The sequence below is a fragment of the Heptranchias perlo genome, chromosome 11, assembly GCF_035084215.1.
Source record: "Heptranchias perlo isolate sHepPer1 chromosome 11, sHepPer1.hap1, whole genome shotgun sequence".
Classification (NCBI taxonomy): domain Eukaryota; kingdom Metazoa; phylum Chordata; class Chondrichthyes; order Hexanchiformes; family Hexanchidae; genus Heptranchias; species Heptranchias perlo.
Genome location: NC_090335.1, coordinates 54,430,814 through 54,448,444, shown reverse-complemented (window position 1 = coordinate 54,448,444; position 17,631 = coordinate 54,430,814). Strand labels below are relative to the sequence as shown.

The 17,631-nt window shown below is 44.8% G+C and overlaps 1 protein-coding gene across 4 annotated transcripts in view; it reads left to right on the top strand.

The window, feature by feature from the left end:
• Positions 1 to 17,631, top strand: part of LOC137327353 (HMG box transcription factor BBX) — a 164,834-nt gene that overhangs the window by 102,403 nt on the left and 44,800 nt on the right. For 3 of the 4 annotated variants that reach the window (XM_067993059.1, XM_067993061.1, XM_067993058.1), the window contains one exon: positions 17,379 to 17,549. In XM_067993059.1, the coding sequence (XP_067849160.1) occupies positions 17,388 to 17,549 (162 nt within the window). In that variant the 5' untranslated portion in view covers positions 17,379 to 17,387. Of the gene's footprint in view, positions 1 to 17,372; positions 17,550 to 17,631 lie in introns of those variants that run through there. The other variant, XM_067993057.1, reaches the window with a different exon arrangement.

The following is a 17,631-nucleotide window of genomic DNA, read 5'->3' as shown; positions in this document are numbered from 1 at the left end:
ATTTAAATTCGCCAGCCGCCGTGGCGGGATTTGAACTCGTGACTCTGGATTACTAGCCCAGTAACATAACCACTACGCTACCGTACCCTGGTTAATGATGCCTCACTCCAGCTGCTCCCAGGTTAATGATGCCTCACTCCAGCTCTTATTGGATGGGGTGAGGAGGAGGGGGAGGACAGAGACCTTCCCCCCGGCGGGCGGGAGGAAGCGACCTGCCTCTGCCACCAAGAAGGCCTGGCTCGAGGTGGCAGAGGAGGTCACCTGCACCACCAACATATCACCCACCTGCATACAGTGCAGGAGGTGCTGCAATGACCGAAGTAGGTCAGCCAAAGTGAGTACACTTACTCATTCCCCTACACTCCGTCTGCCACATCACCGCCCCCGCCCAACACCACCTCCTGCACAGCCAACACTACTCTGTCACATCACCCCTCACACCCACTCAAACCTCATCCTCATCTTACCTGCACTTACTCACCTCGCCAGCACTCATCCCGCCACTACTACTCAACCCAATCCTCATACAATCTCATGGCTCTATCTCATACTCACCCTCTCATGCATCTCTTTCACAGTCAGCCTCACTCAACCTGCCACTACCTGTGCTGCAGCCACAGGGCATGTATCACATATGTGCAGTAGGAAGTATAAGGCAAACGTGTCGTGAGCATGAAGGGGATGCACAAGGGTGTTTGAGGGTTTGTCATGGTTTTTACTTCTATTTGATTTCTGATCAACTCACATTACATATTATATTGGCACCACTACTGCCACGTCTTTGCGAATCTTGTCTGGTTTGTGCAATAATGCCCTTTCCTGAGGATCACAATGAAGACCCACAACTGATGCCACCCATTGTGTCACTGCAGAGTGGGTGTAAGTGCATTTGCAGGGCTCTTTTGTGCAGACGACTGAGAGACATCGGCGATGTCCCCGGTGGCACCCTGGAAGGATGCGGAGGAGAAGTTGTTGAGGGCAGTGGTGACTTTGACAGCGACAGGTAAGAAGATGGTGCTCGGGCCAGCCGGGAGCAGCTCGGCACGAAGGAGGCTGCAGATGTCCACGACTACATGTCGAGTGACTCTGAGCCTCCGTGTGCACTGCTGCTCAGAGAGGTCCAGGAAGCTGAGCCTCGTTCTGTGGACCCTGTGGCGAGGGTTGTGCCCTCCGCGACGCATCTCTCTCTTCTGTGCAGGTGGATGTGTCACAGCACTGCGTTGTGGAGCTCCATGTGTCAGAGGTGGCCAGCGAGGCTGGTGATGCTGTTCGCCCTCCGAGGAGGTCATGACTGCAGCTACGGCGGCCCCCACCTGGAAGATGTACATCTGAGGGGGTCCGCAAGGTAGGTACATGTGTCTGGACACCGGGTTAACTGTGCAAGTTGGTGAATTTTGTTGTTAGGAGGAGGGATGTGGAGGTCAAACTTTGTCCAAAGTGACAGAGTGGCCTCCTGCAATGAGTGAGGGTATCCCCCTCCCCCCACCTGTCAAATGGACCTTTGCAGCTGCCACAGGTTGATGGCTGCAACACGTCCATTTGAACTGGGAGTGTTTCCCCCAGTACGGGAAACAGTCCCAGTTGTTTCTAAAATCCCACCCCTCCTAAAATATCATGTTAATCAGGTCTGTAAACGACCTGAAATACCTAAATAAATACCTTAAGTGGCACCCCACCGGCTTTAATTGCCGGCGGGAGTCCCACATGCGGGGGCTGCGCACGCATGGCAGCACGTCATTGGGGAATCCGGAAATGGGGCGGGTTGGAGCCGGGCTCCCGCCCCGCCCCGGGAATCCTCAATTTTCGTAGCCCCCCCTGCCAGGAACGCACCCGATCGCGGGTGCTGAAATCGAGCCCCATGTGTCCTATTACAAGAAAACTATCACTGTTCTGTGTTTCGTGTTAATGAAATACATTATTCTTGGGCATGTTGCTTTTTTGAAGGAGGAACGTGCATTTATATCGTGCCTTTCATGACCTCAGGATGTCCCAAAGTGCTTCACAGACAATAAAGTACTTTTCAATTATAGTCATTCTTGTAATATAGGAACCACGGCAGCCAATTTGTGCACTAACAGCAATGAGGTAAATGACCAGATGATCTATTTTAGTGGTGTTCGTTGAGGGATAAATGTTGACCTGGGCACTGAGAAAACTCCCCTGCTGCTCTTTGAATAGTGCCATAGTATCTTTAATGCCACATAGACGGCAGACAGGGCCTCAGTTTAAAGTCTCGCCCGAAAGTTGGCATCTCTGACAGTGCAGCACGCCCTCAGTACTGAAGTGTCAGCCTACATTATGTGCTCCAGTCTCTAGAGTAGGGCTTGAACCCATGACCTTCTGATTCAGGTGAGAATGCTACCACTGACCCAAGGCTGAAACCATTGTAAGGCAGTAAAAATTTATCCTTGCATATAAATACATTTCATTAACTATATGTTAATCGTACACATTCTTTCAGGTACCCAACCAGAAGATTTCAAAGCCAGTCAGCAATTCTCATCTTTCGTATCACTTTTCTCCAACTATTATGCAAATCCAACATTTAACCCAGCTGTACCCACTTTACTTTTGCTTCATAGTTTTGGGATAGAAGGTTGTATTGCAGCTGTTTTCTTGAATTGCTGATGATGTGTCAGTCCTGGGAAAGTAATTTGCTAATAAATATTGTTAAATTAGTAAGGACATCACTAAATACACATTTTTTGTTCTCACTATATAAAAACAAGGTAAAGAAAGTAGTTTAAGAAACTGTCCAAGAGCTAAAATAGAAAATAAGGTTAGATTAGCAAGGGATATTGAAACAAAAATGTCAAGCATTTCTATCAATATAATCACAGCAAATAAAAATGTAAGGAATCTTACAACACCAGGTTATAGTCCAACAATTTTATTTTAAAATCACAAGCTTTCGGAGATTATCCCCTTCGTCAGGTGAGTGAGGGGATAATCTGACGAAGGGGATAATCTCCGAAAGCTTGTGATTTTAAAATAAAATTGTTGGACTATAACCTGGTGTTGTAAGATTCCTTACATTTGTCCACCCCAGTCCATCACCGGCATCTCCACATCATAGCAAATAAAAAAGGAAACCATGGGGGCCATTGAAAGATCCCATACGATATCAAGTAACCAAGGCAAATATATTGAGGGGACCAATGGCATTTTCCCCCATGGCAATTTCTGGGGGTGGTGGAGGATGTACTAAAAGATGTAGAAATTTGATTAGGCATTCACTGATAAGCTGAAAAAGTTAAAGGAAGACAAAACACCAGGAACAAATGGACTTGACAGAATGGTACTTAAAGAATTGACAAGCAAAATCAGTCACATCCTTCCTCTATCTTTAGGGAATTATTAGAAACTGGAGGAATAACTGAGAATGGGAAAGTAGCTAACGTAATATGCCTTTTAAGGGGCTTGGGGATCTCCAACAAAACTCCAGAGCAGTAACCCTAACACCTGTTGTGGGTAAAGTTTTAGATAGCTTCCTGATCGAGGGTTAACAAAATACCCGAAGGAAAAAGTAAGGAAGTACTTGGATTTATATAACGCTTTTCAAGTCTTCCCAAAGTGCTTTTGAGCCAATTAATCACTTTTTGAAGTATAGTCACTGTTGTTTTTATAGGTAAATGTAGCAGCCAGTTTGCACACAGCAAAGTCTCACAAACAGCAGTGAGATGAATGACCAGGTCATCTGTTTTGGTGGTGCTTGAGGGATGTGTGTTGACTTCCTGCTCCTCTTTGAAATAGTGCAATGGGATCTTTTGCGTCCTCCGGCATTTAATAGGAAGAGAAGGAACCCTAACAGGAAGAGCAAGAGCCTTATGATATGCTTGGCTATATTTACCATACCAGTACCTCGATAGATATCATATGGTAAGGCAGTTGGCATGAATTTATGGGAGGGAGGTCTTGCCTAACAAATTTACTGGAGTTCTTCGAGGGAATGAAGGGCCTTGTTGATGACACAGGTTCTGGGGAGTATATTTCTATTTCAACAAGGTGTTTGATGCAATGGCACACAAGTAGCAAGCATGAGCTGAATTGATAATTGGCTAAACCAGAGAAAGCAAAGCATCGGATAGTTATGAATGAAGCTGCTTCCACATGATATGGTGCTACAGGGAGCAGTGGTGGGGCCATTGCTGTTCAGTGCATATAAATAATTTGGACCAAGGATAGAAACACAGAACAATTGCAGATGACACCAAATTAGGTAGAAGGGTTCAATCATTAGGCGACAGGCAAACTAAATAAAAAGGGATCTGGATGGATTGGTAAGCTGGGCTGATGAGTGGCAAATGGCCTTCAACGTGGGCAAATGCAAGGAAGTTAGATTTGGGAGAGGAACTAAACAGTGGGAATGTAAACTAAATGACTCAGCTAAAGGACACAACACAGGAAAGGGTGAAACCAATATGTGTGGTAACAGTAAGGAAAGCTAATTGATTCTAAGGATGTATAGCCAAAGAGAGAGCACAAATCCTGTGAAGTGATAGTCACTGGTATGGTAACAGCTGGAGTACTGTGTACAATTCTGGTTGTTGTACTGCAGCAAGGATATCAAGGCATTGAAGATAGTTTAGTTGCCTTTTTCTGCATTGATACCTAGCTTAGGACACCTGAGTTACGAGGGGAGGTTGCAGAGCCTGGGATTGTTTACTCTGGGGAGATGTTATTCAAGTGTGAACAATTCTTAATGAAATAGATAAATTGAACTCCAATAGTTGCTACAATCTCTAGAATTGGGGACATAGGCTCAGGCTTAGCAGAAGGAAGATGCACAGACTTAGATTTAATTACTTTACATGGAAGGTGGTGAACATGTGGAATGGAATGTCAGAGTGGCAGTGCAGATAGATAATGTGGAAAGATTTAAGGGAGAATTGGATAGATATTTGAAGGAGTAGACAATTGAGAGATACTAGTTTTTAGAAATGGTCACATGGATTGGATATTCCTTTTTCCAGGCGTGTACTTTCTTATATTTCTATGAACACGTTTGCTGTCTGTACACTGAATCAAAGGACACCTTATGTTGCAAACATTAGAGATGTGATGAGGGATTTGTCAGAACGATGATAGTGACTGACCTTTCAGCTTTTGATCGTTACTGGCTTAGCCATCCATCGCCATATCTCACTGGGCGAGTTCATTATCCACCATCAATCATCATCATCATCATTATCATCATCATGCATTTATATAGAGCCTTTAACATAGAAAAACGTCTCAAGGTACTCCATAGAAGCGTAATCAGACAAAAATCAACACTAAAGAAGGAGATATGAGGAGGGGTGACTAATTGCTTGGTGAGAGTTGTGTTTAGGAGGATCTTGAAGGAGAGGAGGGAATTCCAAAGCTCTGGGCTGAAGGGATTTCAGGATGCATAAGAAGCCAGAGTTAGAGGAACAGAGAATTATTGGAGGTTTATAGAGCAGGAGAAGGATACGTAGATAGGGAGGGGCTAGGCCATGAAAGAATTTGAGCACAAATCTGAGAATTCTAATCTTGAGATGTGGAGAACTGGGAGCCAATGTAGGTCAGTGAGCACAGGGGTGATGGGTGAATGGGATTTGGTACGGGATAGGATCGAGGCAATGGAGGGGTCGAGAGAGGTCATGGTGCGATAGAGCATACAAGTGGAACCTGACACCATGGGGGTAATTTCAACCTCAAAGAACGGGTGGGTTCGGGGCGGGTGCGTAGTAAAAATTGTTGAAATATTCAGCAGGACCGCATCCCGGCTCCAACGTGCCCACCTCCAGGTTTAATCCAGGTGTGATAGGATGCGCGCACACGCGCAACAGAAACCTGGAAGTCCTGTCTCAACTAAAAGCCGACGGGCTGATGCTTAAAGGGGCAATGTACCTCACTGCAATAGATGAGGTGCTTAATTTTTTGTGTAATAGAAATGTAAAATGAATTTAACCGTACCTGTTTGAGTTTCCCATCGCTTCTGATTCACGTCAGGTGAAAGCAGGGGAGAAGGGTCGGATCCATGGGGTGAGTGCCTTTATTACACTGCTTGTGGGCCAGGATGAGCAGGAGTGCTTCATCCAGACCAAACAAGCTGACAGGACCCTCGTGATCGGCCGACCACCCCCCCACCCCACCCATGGTAGATGAATTCCCCCTGCCCCCCTGGTGGTGGAACAAACCCCCCCCCCCCCCACCACCACCACTGAATAGTGGACCCACCACCCCAATCTTCTCCAAGGTCCACTGGATGTCGTCCTCGTCCCCCCACACCCCTCTCCCCAATTTCTTCCACTGCCCACTATCTCGCTCTTCCTACCTCCTCTCCAATTCGCGGCTCCTTTCCCTCCTGACAGGCAGCCAGCCTGTCTGTCTATCTGGCTGCCTGGTGCGTGGGAAACCCAGAAGCACAAATACAAATTGAGTTGCGATCGCAGAATGCGACACATTCACTTGACTTCTGGGTTCCCCATGCGCTGGGTTTCCGGCTCCGAGCTAAAATCATGCCCCACATCTTCGGATGATGTTGCAAGGGGCAACGTTTAGATGAGAAAGAATAGAGGACACGGATAGACAGATTGTGCGGGGGTGGGAAGAGAAACTATGGTGCATTATCCCCTCTCGTTGACCGCTTTGCAGCCTTTGACATAGCCAACCACATTCTCCTCCTCAAACGCTTCTCCTCTGTTGTCTAGTTTGGTGGGACTGCCCTTGCTCGGTTCACTCTTATTTATCCGATCATAGCCAGAGCATCTTCAGCAATATGTTCTCTTCCTGCTCCTGCACTGTTATCTTTGGAATCCCCTAAGGATCTGTCTTTGGCCCCATCTCTTCCTCATCTACATGCTGCCCCATATCCACTGACATAGGGTCAGCTTCTTCATGTATGCTAATGACACCCAGTTTTACCTCTTCACCACCGCTCTTGGCCCTTCTATTACCTCTGTGTTGTTAGACTGCTTGTCTGACATGTAGTCTTGGATGAGCCACAATTTCCTCCAGCCAAACATTGGAAAGACCGAGGCATCATCTTCAATCTCCACTACAAACTCTGTACCTTGCCACTGATTCCATCCTTCACTCCGGCCACTGTCTCAGGCTGAAATAGACTGTTTGCACCCTTGGCACCCTATTTGACCCAGAGCTGAAGCCTCCATCACAAAAACTGTTTACTTCCACCTCTAACTTCGCTTGTCTCTTTCCCTACCTCAGCCAATCTGCTGCCAAAATCCTCATCCATGCCTTTGTTACCTCCAGGCCTGACTATTCCAATGCTCTCCTGGCTGGCCTTCTATCCTCCACCTCCCTAAACATAAGCTCATTCAAAACTCTTGTACCTGTATCCTCTCCCACATCACGTCCTGCTCATCCACTACTCCTGACTTCACAGACCTACATTGGCCCCTGGACCCCAGCAGCTCGAATTTTTAATTCTCATCTTTGTATTTGAATGTGTTTATGGCCTTCACCCTTTTAGTGCCCCCTCCCCCGCCCTAAACGCTCCGTCCTCTGACTCTGGCTTCCTATGCTTATCCCCCACCCTTTGCCCCAGCATTAGCCTTCAATCACCGAGGCCCCATGCTCTGGAATTCCCTCCCTAAGGCTCTCCACATCCCTCTCCTCTCCCCCCTCCCCCCTCCTCCCTCCCCTTTAAAACCATCCTTAAAACCCACCTCTTAGACCAAGCTTTTAGTAGTCACGCTCCAGATATCTCCTTCCTTGGCTCGGTGTCCATTTATTGATTACCTTTCATTGTATTTAAAAGACACATGCTTATTCTATGAAATGGCATCGCAAATATTCTCTTCACTATTGTTAAGTTGACAAAGAAAAATAAACATGTACAGTGCAACCAACTTGAAGCTTAAAAGGGGAGGGAACACTTATGAATAAATTGACTGTCGTTTGTTCAGGGCCAGCATAATAGATGTGGGTAAAGCAGTGCAATGTGCATGTTCGTCAAAATACATTAATGGTTCCTTCAGACAAATCGTGCACCTGTTGTAACTAATCCTCTGCTGAACTTAACATCGGCCCACCAGACCAAGACCAGTTAACTTCAAGCCCTAGAAACCTGTTGGAAATTTATCAGTTTAAGAATAAAAGGAAAGTAATTGAAATCTCAATATGAAGTAAGTGTTAAAGATTTCATATTTGACGCTGCCAGATACTTAGTGATTCAGTCATCTGAAACCTGAATCCACCAACCATTATTTTGAGTTCAATGAAGTATTGGCCAGGCTGATAAATGGAATATTTTGTGAAAGCTTAGTGTTCCACTGGTTTGACGTGGGAGGTGGGAAAACGAAGGATTGGTCATTTCCTTTCTTTTGCCTAATCCAAATGTGTATTCTCAATCTCATTGAGGGGCATTTGGCCAGTGTTGTCGTGTGACCCCAGAAGAACAGGGCTTGGATATTCTTCCCCTTTGTCTGATCAGGGCAATGTTGAATTAAAAAATAGTGGAAACAAAAATAGAGGAAAACGTAGTGTAAAGAGAACTGGTACGTCCTGTCTGTTTGGTTTTCAAATAGTGTGCAAGTAATAATACACAATTTTCAATCTTGCTTTTCCCAACACGGTCGAGCTACCTCATCAGCACCCGCAGTTGGCTGATTGATAATTGGGACAGTCAATAGTATTTTACTGTAAATAATCATTGGTGGAGGATGCCTTACAAATACATCAGAATTAATCTGCCATGTACTGTAATTGTGCAGACAGTTACCCTGCAGTGCATTATTCATGAATTCACAGCAGTGAGCCTTAAATAAGAATTCCTTAGTTACATTTCATAAATGTTTTAAAGACAGCGTGCTGTGTTTGAATATATCTGTGGATTTTCCCTGGGTTTCTGTGACTAAAGAGATGCAATATGCAACTGAGTGGTCACTTAATCCATTTAACCTGTGGATGATACTATAAAAGCATATTAGCACTAGATTAAAACAGTGCATTACTGCTTTCAGTTTATTCTAGCACTGACTGGGATTTTTTTTGTTTATAATTATAGAAGTACAGTACTCTTATTCTTATTGTTCACACCTAGAATTTCAATACCTTTTTAAAATGCTCAGATCTAATAATCCTTTGTTGAAATTGTTCTTCTTGCCCCCTTTCCCAATATTTGTTTTAAGGTGTAAGGCACTCCTTTTCTTGTCCTACAGGAATTCACTTTGCGCATTAGTTACAACAGGTTTGTGCCACAGATCACAATGAAAATTAACCCCTCAATTTTGTTTAAACACACTAAAACAGGTAGAGTGCAATGTAAAGCCAACATGCAGTGCAATCACTTTCTTTTATGGTGCATTCTATATATTGCATTGTATATTTTAAATGTCTAACTATATTCTGCAACATCTGGCTCTCACTGCTGGAAAACCATATTGCAGAGAAATTTCTACAGTAGCCAATCCACTTTAAAACAATTGAACTTGTACAGCTAAAGTTGCTGTTCACAACTATTTGACAGATAGTGGAACTTTACCCCAATGGCTGCGTATGGCTGCAAGCAAAATTGATTTGTTGATCTGAACAGGTTGAGTTCTTCATTCTGCTCAATTCTCTGGTAGCCAAAAATGTCGACATTTTATGTTTGTGTTGCCATTGGAGTTGCTGGATGAAATAACTTTTGGTGGTATGCACAGCCTCTGGCTGCAGTAACACGCCTTGTTTTCATTGCCAATTTGCTGACGATGACACAATATTAAACAGCACAATCAGAAGTTACTGAAAGGAGACCTAGGAACGAGTAGGCAAACAATAAATGAGGCTGTTTGGTCCCAAGAAGTTTTGTTTTCTCCTTCAATTACCACTATACTTAGCAGGTTGATGTGCACGAGTTGGCCTGCTATGTTTTTTATGTGTTTTTGGGGGGGGGGGGGTGGTGGGGGTGGAGGTTGGGGAAACAGACGCAAAATAACTGGTTTGTAAAAAAAAAACATTTTATGTAGCTAGTGGGGAAGAGTGTGTCCTGTTTGACAGCTCAGTGATGTACCACAAATGAAATGACATGCTAATTACTTGCAAATTGACTATTTCCAGTGTGGCATAGAGGTTGGCGAATTGTTGGTCATGTCATTGTATTACTACCCCTTTCATGCAGCAAGTTGTTTGACAGTGTCTGTGTTAAGGATAGTCTGTTATTGTAAAAATAAAAAGCAATTACTTTTTGAATTTTTGTGATTCTACATTTTAAGTAAATCTGCCTATTTTAAGAGGTTACTGATGTGAAATTAAAGCAGCATTGTGCTTAATAATAAGTATTTCAAAAATGTTGTTATCCTTTTTCCTGGCTCAATTGTGCTGGTGTTTCATGGGGTAGCCAAGAACCTTGACCCATTATTGTAACATGCAATGAGAGAGGAAAAGCACACCTCTCACTGCTAGAGGGTGCTCCAGCCAAGAGCTTGTGCTTTTTGCAAAATGTACTCAAGATAGCCACTAGAGTGAGCTCTATTATAACAGGGAGATGTTAGCACCTGGTTACTGCTCAGGATTTGTCGGACTTGAGATCTGGAGGATAAATCCACACCCCTTGAAGTTAAATTGTAATTTTTGATTAAACCGTACACTCTAAAATCTGAAAATCAGAGTGTTCAATATAATGAAAAACAGAGGGCAGTATTCTCTAACATGAGACCTTTTTGCCTCTGCAGTGAAGTTAATACTGTTGCTCCTCACCTACGCCCCATTATCCTCACGTCAGGCGGCACATATGTGGATCTTAAAATTCAAAATTTAAGCTTCAATCTTATGGAAATATGACCTCATGGTACTATTCGCACTACCAAATTTTATACCCTGTGAATTTGTTGGTTGTGCTTCAGACCAGTACAAGTTTTATTTAAATCGAACAATTGTTTAAATGAGGCCCATTTCAGGAGTTTCAACCAAGCATCATCATGTCCATATAAAATGGGCAACTGGTCTGGTCTGCTTTTGTAAAATCCTGAAAGCACGGTTGGTGTTATTGGAGTTGGTGTTGAAGTTTTTTTTTGGCAGCGAGCTTTTTTGTAACAAGCAGTTCCCTCTCTTTTAGTGACTAGCAATAGCCCTTTAAGAGCTGCTGCCTCTTTGGATTTTGCACCCCCAGTCGATCAGGCTACAGACCTGGCTCCCTGTATGTTTTCCATGCACTGGGAATATATGAAAATTAGGGGAAGAGACAAACCACTAAAAACTCAGTGAGGCCAGCCCTTCCTACTGAGATCGTGCCCATACCTTGGGCAAGCAGAGTTCCAAATTTACTGTTATTGCAGGATCAGGGCTCAGAAGTAAATTTTAAAGCCCAACTTTAAAACATTTTAAAACTATTCATTTTTTCCATCTAGTCCACAGCAAAAAGAGACTAAGTAAAATGGTAGGAGGAGGGGTATCTATCCCAATTGGCAGTTATTCATATGCTTGGGCACATGACGGTGAGTGTTGGAAGGTTATTTGCCCAGGAGTCGCAATCCTGCCTTACCTTGGTGTCCACAGATGCACACTTCCTGATGGCAATCAGGAGTGGGAATCATACATGATTTTTTTTTTCCTTTCATAAGCCATGGACACTGAGGCCAATCATAGTACCCCTACTGTTGTCCCAGCTGAGAACAGCTTACTCAGCACAAACGGGATTGAATCTGGGACTTTCCTGGCATGTGACTCCATTACTCACTGGATAAAATCGCTGAGCGATTCGGGAGGTCCTTAGACTGTTATTTTTGATTTATGTATCTACCTACATAGTATTTGGTACTGTTAACCTGTCTTTTACGACGTCTTCCTGGACGTTTCACTTTAATTGTGGGGAAATGCGGAATTTTTTTAAATGAGAGAATGGAGTAACACACAATTCCTGAAGCAATTTGACATTTTATTGCTTTTGTTTTTGCACTTTTATGTTTATTTCCTATCAATTAGGAAGCGGAAGGGAATTTTTGTTGCAATAAATTTAATATTACAATTTGTTTTATTTCAGGGTGCCCTAAAACTGTAATTGCTTTTAATTTAAGTCTGCAGATGCAGTATTTCTCAGTTACACTTCAAAAGAAGAATCTATACCCTCATCAGCTGGAGGTGGATGTGGCTTCCTGCTCCCTTTGCGCTGCCCTTCATCCTCCTCTTATTATGAGGCATAGGCAGGTTTTCCTTAGTTGCCATTTGTAGCATTTCCTCATGGGTGATTTATGTGGTGGTATTGGTCTGACAAAATCATGCAGCATACAGGTCCTGGGTAGATGGGGTTTCAGCATGCCATGTTGCAATGAAGGAAGTGTTTCTGGAAAAGTGAGGTTCTGAAAAGTGATTACTGCTGCCAAGGAGAAGCTCAAGAGCTGTTCAGGAATGCGCATTTAGGAAGGAACAGTGCTACGCAGTTAATGGTGCATTGTATTAATATGATGTTGAGATGCATGCCTCTACTTTGCCACTCTCGGTGAACATTTTGTCGTGCCCAGCACCCAGATCCTTGCTGCTTGCATTAGCTGCATCTGACACCTCCTACCAAGTCCTCTGTTGCTCTGCCTTTTCTCTCCTGGCACCTTCAGTGGCCTCTTCCTTGAACCTGGGCGGGGATTTTTGTGCTTCCCCTGCTGCTGCTGGCCATTTTCCACATCTCCACAGGCAGTTTATGCAGCAACAAAGAAAAGTAACATTTTGCTGTTAAGCTGTTGCAGGCCATTAAGGCTTGCAGCAACAATAAGAACTGGCAGTGCAACAAATTCCCATCACTGGCTGGTCGAATTGCAATGTGTGGGCAGAATCAAATAGCCCTGACCCTGGAAACTTGGGCAAATTCAGGCATTTCCAATTCAGGGTGCGCGAAATGTGCATCACCCAATATGTACTTGGGCAAGTATGGGGGAGAGGAATATCGGTGCCGTAAAGTGGTGCTTTTAAAATTTTGTGCATCTCATCCTCTCCCTGAATTCGTTTGAATGTCAATTATGGTGGAACTTATCTTTTTTGATATTAGCTATACTGTTAGATTTTGAATGACGCTGCAGATTTTTTCTGTATGATAAACTGCTCAAAAATACCCAGATTTGGACAAATGTAATGACATGGACGTTGCAGTGGCATTCTTCCTCTTGGTCATCATAGTTCCTTTGTCAAGTTCACACACGGAAACCATTTCTTTTTCTAACATCTAAGTCGTGGGAGCCTTTCTCACATTTGAAGACGCACCTGGTAATGTACCTTATCAAATAATGTAGGATTTAAAGCATTGCTTACAGAATTTTTATTTTATTCATTTTCAGGAGATGGGCATCGCTGGCGAGGCTGGCATTTTATTGCCCCTTCTCTAGTTGCTCTTGCGAATGTGGTGGTGGGCCACCTTCTTGAACTAAGTGGTGAAGGTACTCCCACAATGCTGTTAAGTAGGAAGTTTCAGGATTTTGACCCAGCAACAAGGAAGGCATGGCAATATATGTCCAAGTCAGAATGGTGTGTGACTTGGAAGGGAATTTGGAAGTGATGGTGTTCCCATGCAGGATGGTATTCCTTGTCGGTGGTGGAGGTCACAGGTTTTGGAGGTACTACCTAAGAAGCCTTGGCGAGTTGCTGCGGTGCATCCTGTAGATAGTACACAATGGAGGCACAGTACAGCGGTGGTGGAGGGAGTGGATGTTTAGGCAAGCGGATAAGGTGCCAATCAAACAGACTGCTTTGTCCTGGATGGTGCCGAGCTTCTTGAGTGTTGTTGCAACTGCACCCATCCAGGAACGTGGAGAGTATTCCATCCCACTCCTGATTTGTGCCTTAAAGGTAGTGGAGAGGCTTTGAGGAGTCAGGAGGTAAGCCACTCGCCGCAGAATACCCAGCGTCTGACCTGCTCTAGTAGCCATGATATTTATGTGGCTGGTCCAGTTGAATTTATGATTCACTGATAACTACCAGGATTCTGATGGGAGATTCGGCGATGTTAATGTCATTGAATGTCATGGGGAGGTGGTTAGGCTCTCTTTTTTGGAGATGGTCATTGCCTGGCACTTGTGTGGTGCGCGTGTTACTTGCTACTTATCAGCCCAAGCCTGGATGTTGTCCAGGTCTTGCTACATGTGGGCATGGACTGTTTCATTATCTGAGGAATTGAGAGTGCTTCTGATGGAGGGAAGGTCATTGATGAAGCCGATGAAGATAGTTGTGCCTTGGATGCTGCCCTGAGGAATTCCTGCAGTAATGTCCTTGGGCTGAGACGATTGGCCTCCAACATCCACAACCATCTTCCTTTGTGCTAGGCATGACTCCAGCTACTGGGGAGTTTTCTCCCTTATCCCTATTGACTTCAGTTTTACTGGGGCTCCATGGTGCTTGATAGCGCTGTTGATGACTGCTTCCATTACTTTGATGATTGAGAGTAAGCTGATAGAGCAGTAATTGGTTGGGTTGGAGTTGTCCTGTTATTTTTGTGGACATGACATACTTGGGCAATTTTCCACATTATTGGGTAGATGGTTATGATTAGTCAACTATGTAATAATGGTATTGGTACTTTATTACCAGCTTGAGTGACACTTTTAATACAAAGCCAATCTCTCTTATCAAGTATTATAGGTGAAATACCACTTGATTCCTTTTTCTCTGGTGTGCTTTATTCTGATAGTAATTTTGGAGCAAAAATCTATTTTTGGTCATTTCCTTGGTGGAACTTTCCTATTCCTATTACTGTGTTTGTTGTTTCACGTGAAAGTAGTAATCTACTTGAGGGACTGAGTGTGCTTTGTTTTGTATTCCATGTTAGATGTACTGTGGTATTGGATGAAGTTTTTAGGGATAGTTATGGACAGATTAAATATGCCACTGGCGACAGTGGGTTGGATTTCTCTCCAGAGTGGTTTTGCCGCTTGAGTTTGATCAGGGTGGACTTCCACTTGCCGCCCCAATCCCGCCATGAATCTGGCCTATTTTTCTGGGTTGGGCCTAATTACTGTATGGCATTAAAATTCACTGGTGCTGCAGTGGATTATCGGTTGCTGCACCAGAAGGAAGAGGACTCTGAATTAAAGGCAAAGTGCCCTGAAGATTTCAATAACAAGTTTAACAAAAGGCTCGGTACGAGGGCAGAAGAGAGGATGAGTTAGCCACTAACTGGACTTCTCCCTCCATCAGGGCTATAAGCAGTCTTCCTTTTGCTGCCCAGCATGTACTGCCCACTCCTCTTCTGCCAGTACCTGGGTCGGTGGTACTGCTGTGAGAAGGCAGGGAAACTGGGCAGATTCCCTACCCCTGCACCCCTGCTGTTGTTTAAATGAGGCAGGACAGTCAAGGTTCAGGTAGCCGAGTTCCCTGCTTTTGCAGGGAGGGGGGAGTTTGTGGCACCAGTTTCAGGGTGGGGACCTGACACAAGGTGGGTAATTTGAACTCCTAAGAATGGGTGTACTGGGGGCGGGAGGGTAGTAAAAATAGTTGAATTCTTAAGCAGGGCCGCTTCCTGGCTCCAACGCACCCACTTCCGGGTTTAACCCAGGCGTGTTAGGATGCGCATGCGCGCGCAACTGAAACCTGGAAATCCCGTCCCCACTTACAGCAGCGGGCCGATACTTTAAAGGGGCAATGTACCTCACTACGATAGCTGAGGCACTTAATTTTTTGTGTATTAGAAATGTAAAACAAATTTAACCGTACCTGTTCCGGTTTCCCATCACTTCTGATTCATGTCAGGTGAAAGCAGGCAGGAAGGGCCGGATCCATGAGGTGAGTGCCTGTATTGCACCGCTTTTGGGCCAGGCTGAGCAGGAGTGCTTCATCCAGGCCCAACAAGCTCACCTGGTGCGATAGGACCCCTGCATTCGGCCGACACCCCCCCCCCCCCCCGATGGTGGACCCCCAACCCATCCAATCGTTTCCAAGGCCCACCCGATGTCAGCCACCCCCCACCCCCACCCCCAATTTCTTCCACGGCCCACAAGCTCCCCCTCTCTTCTCTCCCATTTGCGGCTCTTTCTCTTCCCCCCCACCCCCAACAGGCAACCAACCTGTCAGTTTAGCTGTTTGGCGCGTGGGAAACCCGGAAGCACAAATACTTACCTTCAATTGAGTTGCAATTGCAGAATGTGACGCGCTGGGTTCCCGGCTCCCAGCTTAAATCATGCCTGGGGCCTCCCTGCCACATTTTTTTCTCTTTCGTCACTATACTGCCTGCTTTTGAGCAGTATTATGGCATAAAATCCATCTCAATAGTTCCTGAGGTGCTGGGGCCAAGAGGAGATGGCATTGTGTATGGAGGGCAGCCAGTCAGGTTGAAAAGTGGAGAGTAAATAGAATTGGGTAGAATCCACGATAGCGTGGCTTCTACATGGTTCTGTGGAAGGAATGGGCAGAAAGGCCTTTTCTGATGGATTCTGAGTGAAAAGAGGAGTAATTATACCCAGTATGATAGGTTGAGGAGTAATTGTCCCCAGTATGATAAAGATGAGAAATGCTTCCACTCAACATCATGACAGTTGACGCTGAAGTTCCGATTCTCTTATGCACATCTGGACTCTTTCTCCAATGTCCTCTTTGCTGGCCTCCCATTCATCCTTTAGCTCCAACTTGCTCAAAACTCAGCTACCCAGATCCACTTCATGTATCACCTCATACTTGCTGACTTGCAACGGCTTCCTGTCCCCCAATGCATTGAGTTTATAATCCTCCATCCTCCCATGGCCTCATTCACCCTTTCTCTCCAACCTACTCCAGCCTTGTATCTTCTGCTGCACCCATCAGTCCTCTGGCTTTCTCTAAATTCTTCCCCTCCCTTTGCCCTACTATTGGTGGCAGAACCTTCAGGTGACTCTGGATATCCCTCCCTGAACCCCTCTGCCACCCCACCGTTAAAAACCATCCCTACTAAGCTTGGCGTCTGTTCGTTTTATTACTTTGTATCACCCCCCCTTCCACCCCCCTCCTTCTGTAAAATCCATTGAGACATTAAGGATGTTCTAGTAATGCAAGTTGTTGATTCCACAGCCAATATTGGTGTTCTAGAAAGACTTCAGTTTGCAAATTCACAAACTCTGGAATGAATTATAAAACCAGGCACAGAAATGAGCTAATCAAGGTGCTACCAATAGATTCTTATTTTTAGCCATCCAAACAGTATGTAGAGACTTGTCATGGGGGAGGACGCTTCCCCTTTAAGAATCTCTGCAGCAAGCGAGCAAGTGCTGAGAATGCCGCTCCCTTATGTTTGTTACTGGCTGACAGCAGTGCACTAGAGGGAGCTGTTGCTTTCACAGTTCCCACAAGACTGTTATGAATCTTTTTAACAAGGAGCTGTATCACAGTTGCTCCTATCCCTGTAATCTGAAGATTAATATCCATACCTAGGGTTAGATGTACTGCATTATGCTACCACGGTTCTGGTGTACCATGACATCCCGAGTTGCTAATCATGTGCTGTTTCTATTTGTGTTATGCAGCGCAGCACCATGAAAGCCAGCAGCAGAAATAAAGACCACTCAGCAGATGGCGATGGAACTGGAAAAAGACCAAAGCGGAAGTGTCTTCAGTGGCATCCGCTGCTTGCCAAAAAGATGCTGGACTTCTCTGAGGAGGAGGAGGAGGATGAGGAAGATGAAGATATTGATAAGGTAGAAATGGGGATTCATATTGTGGACTACATAGTGCTATTTTTAAACTTGGGAACTGATTGACACTTGTTTAGGGATGTTA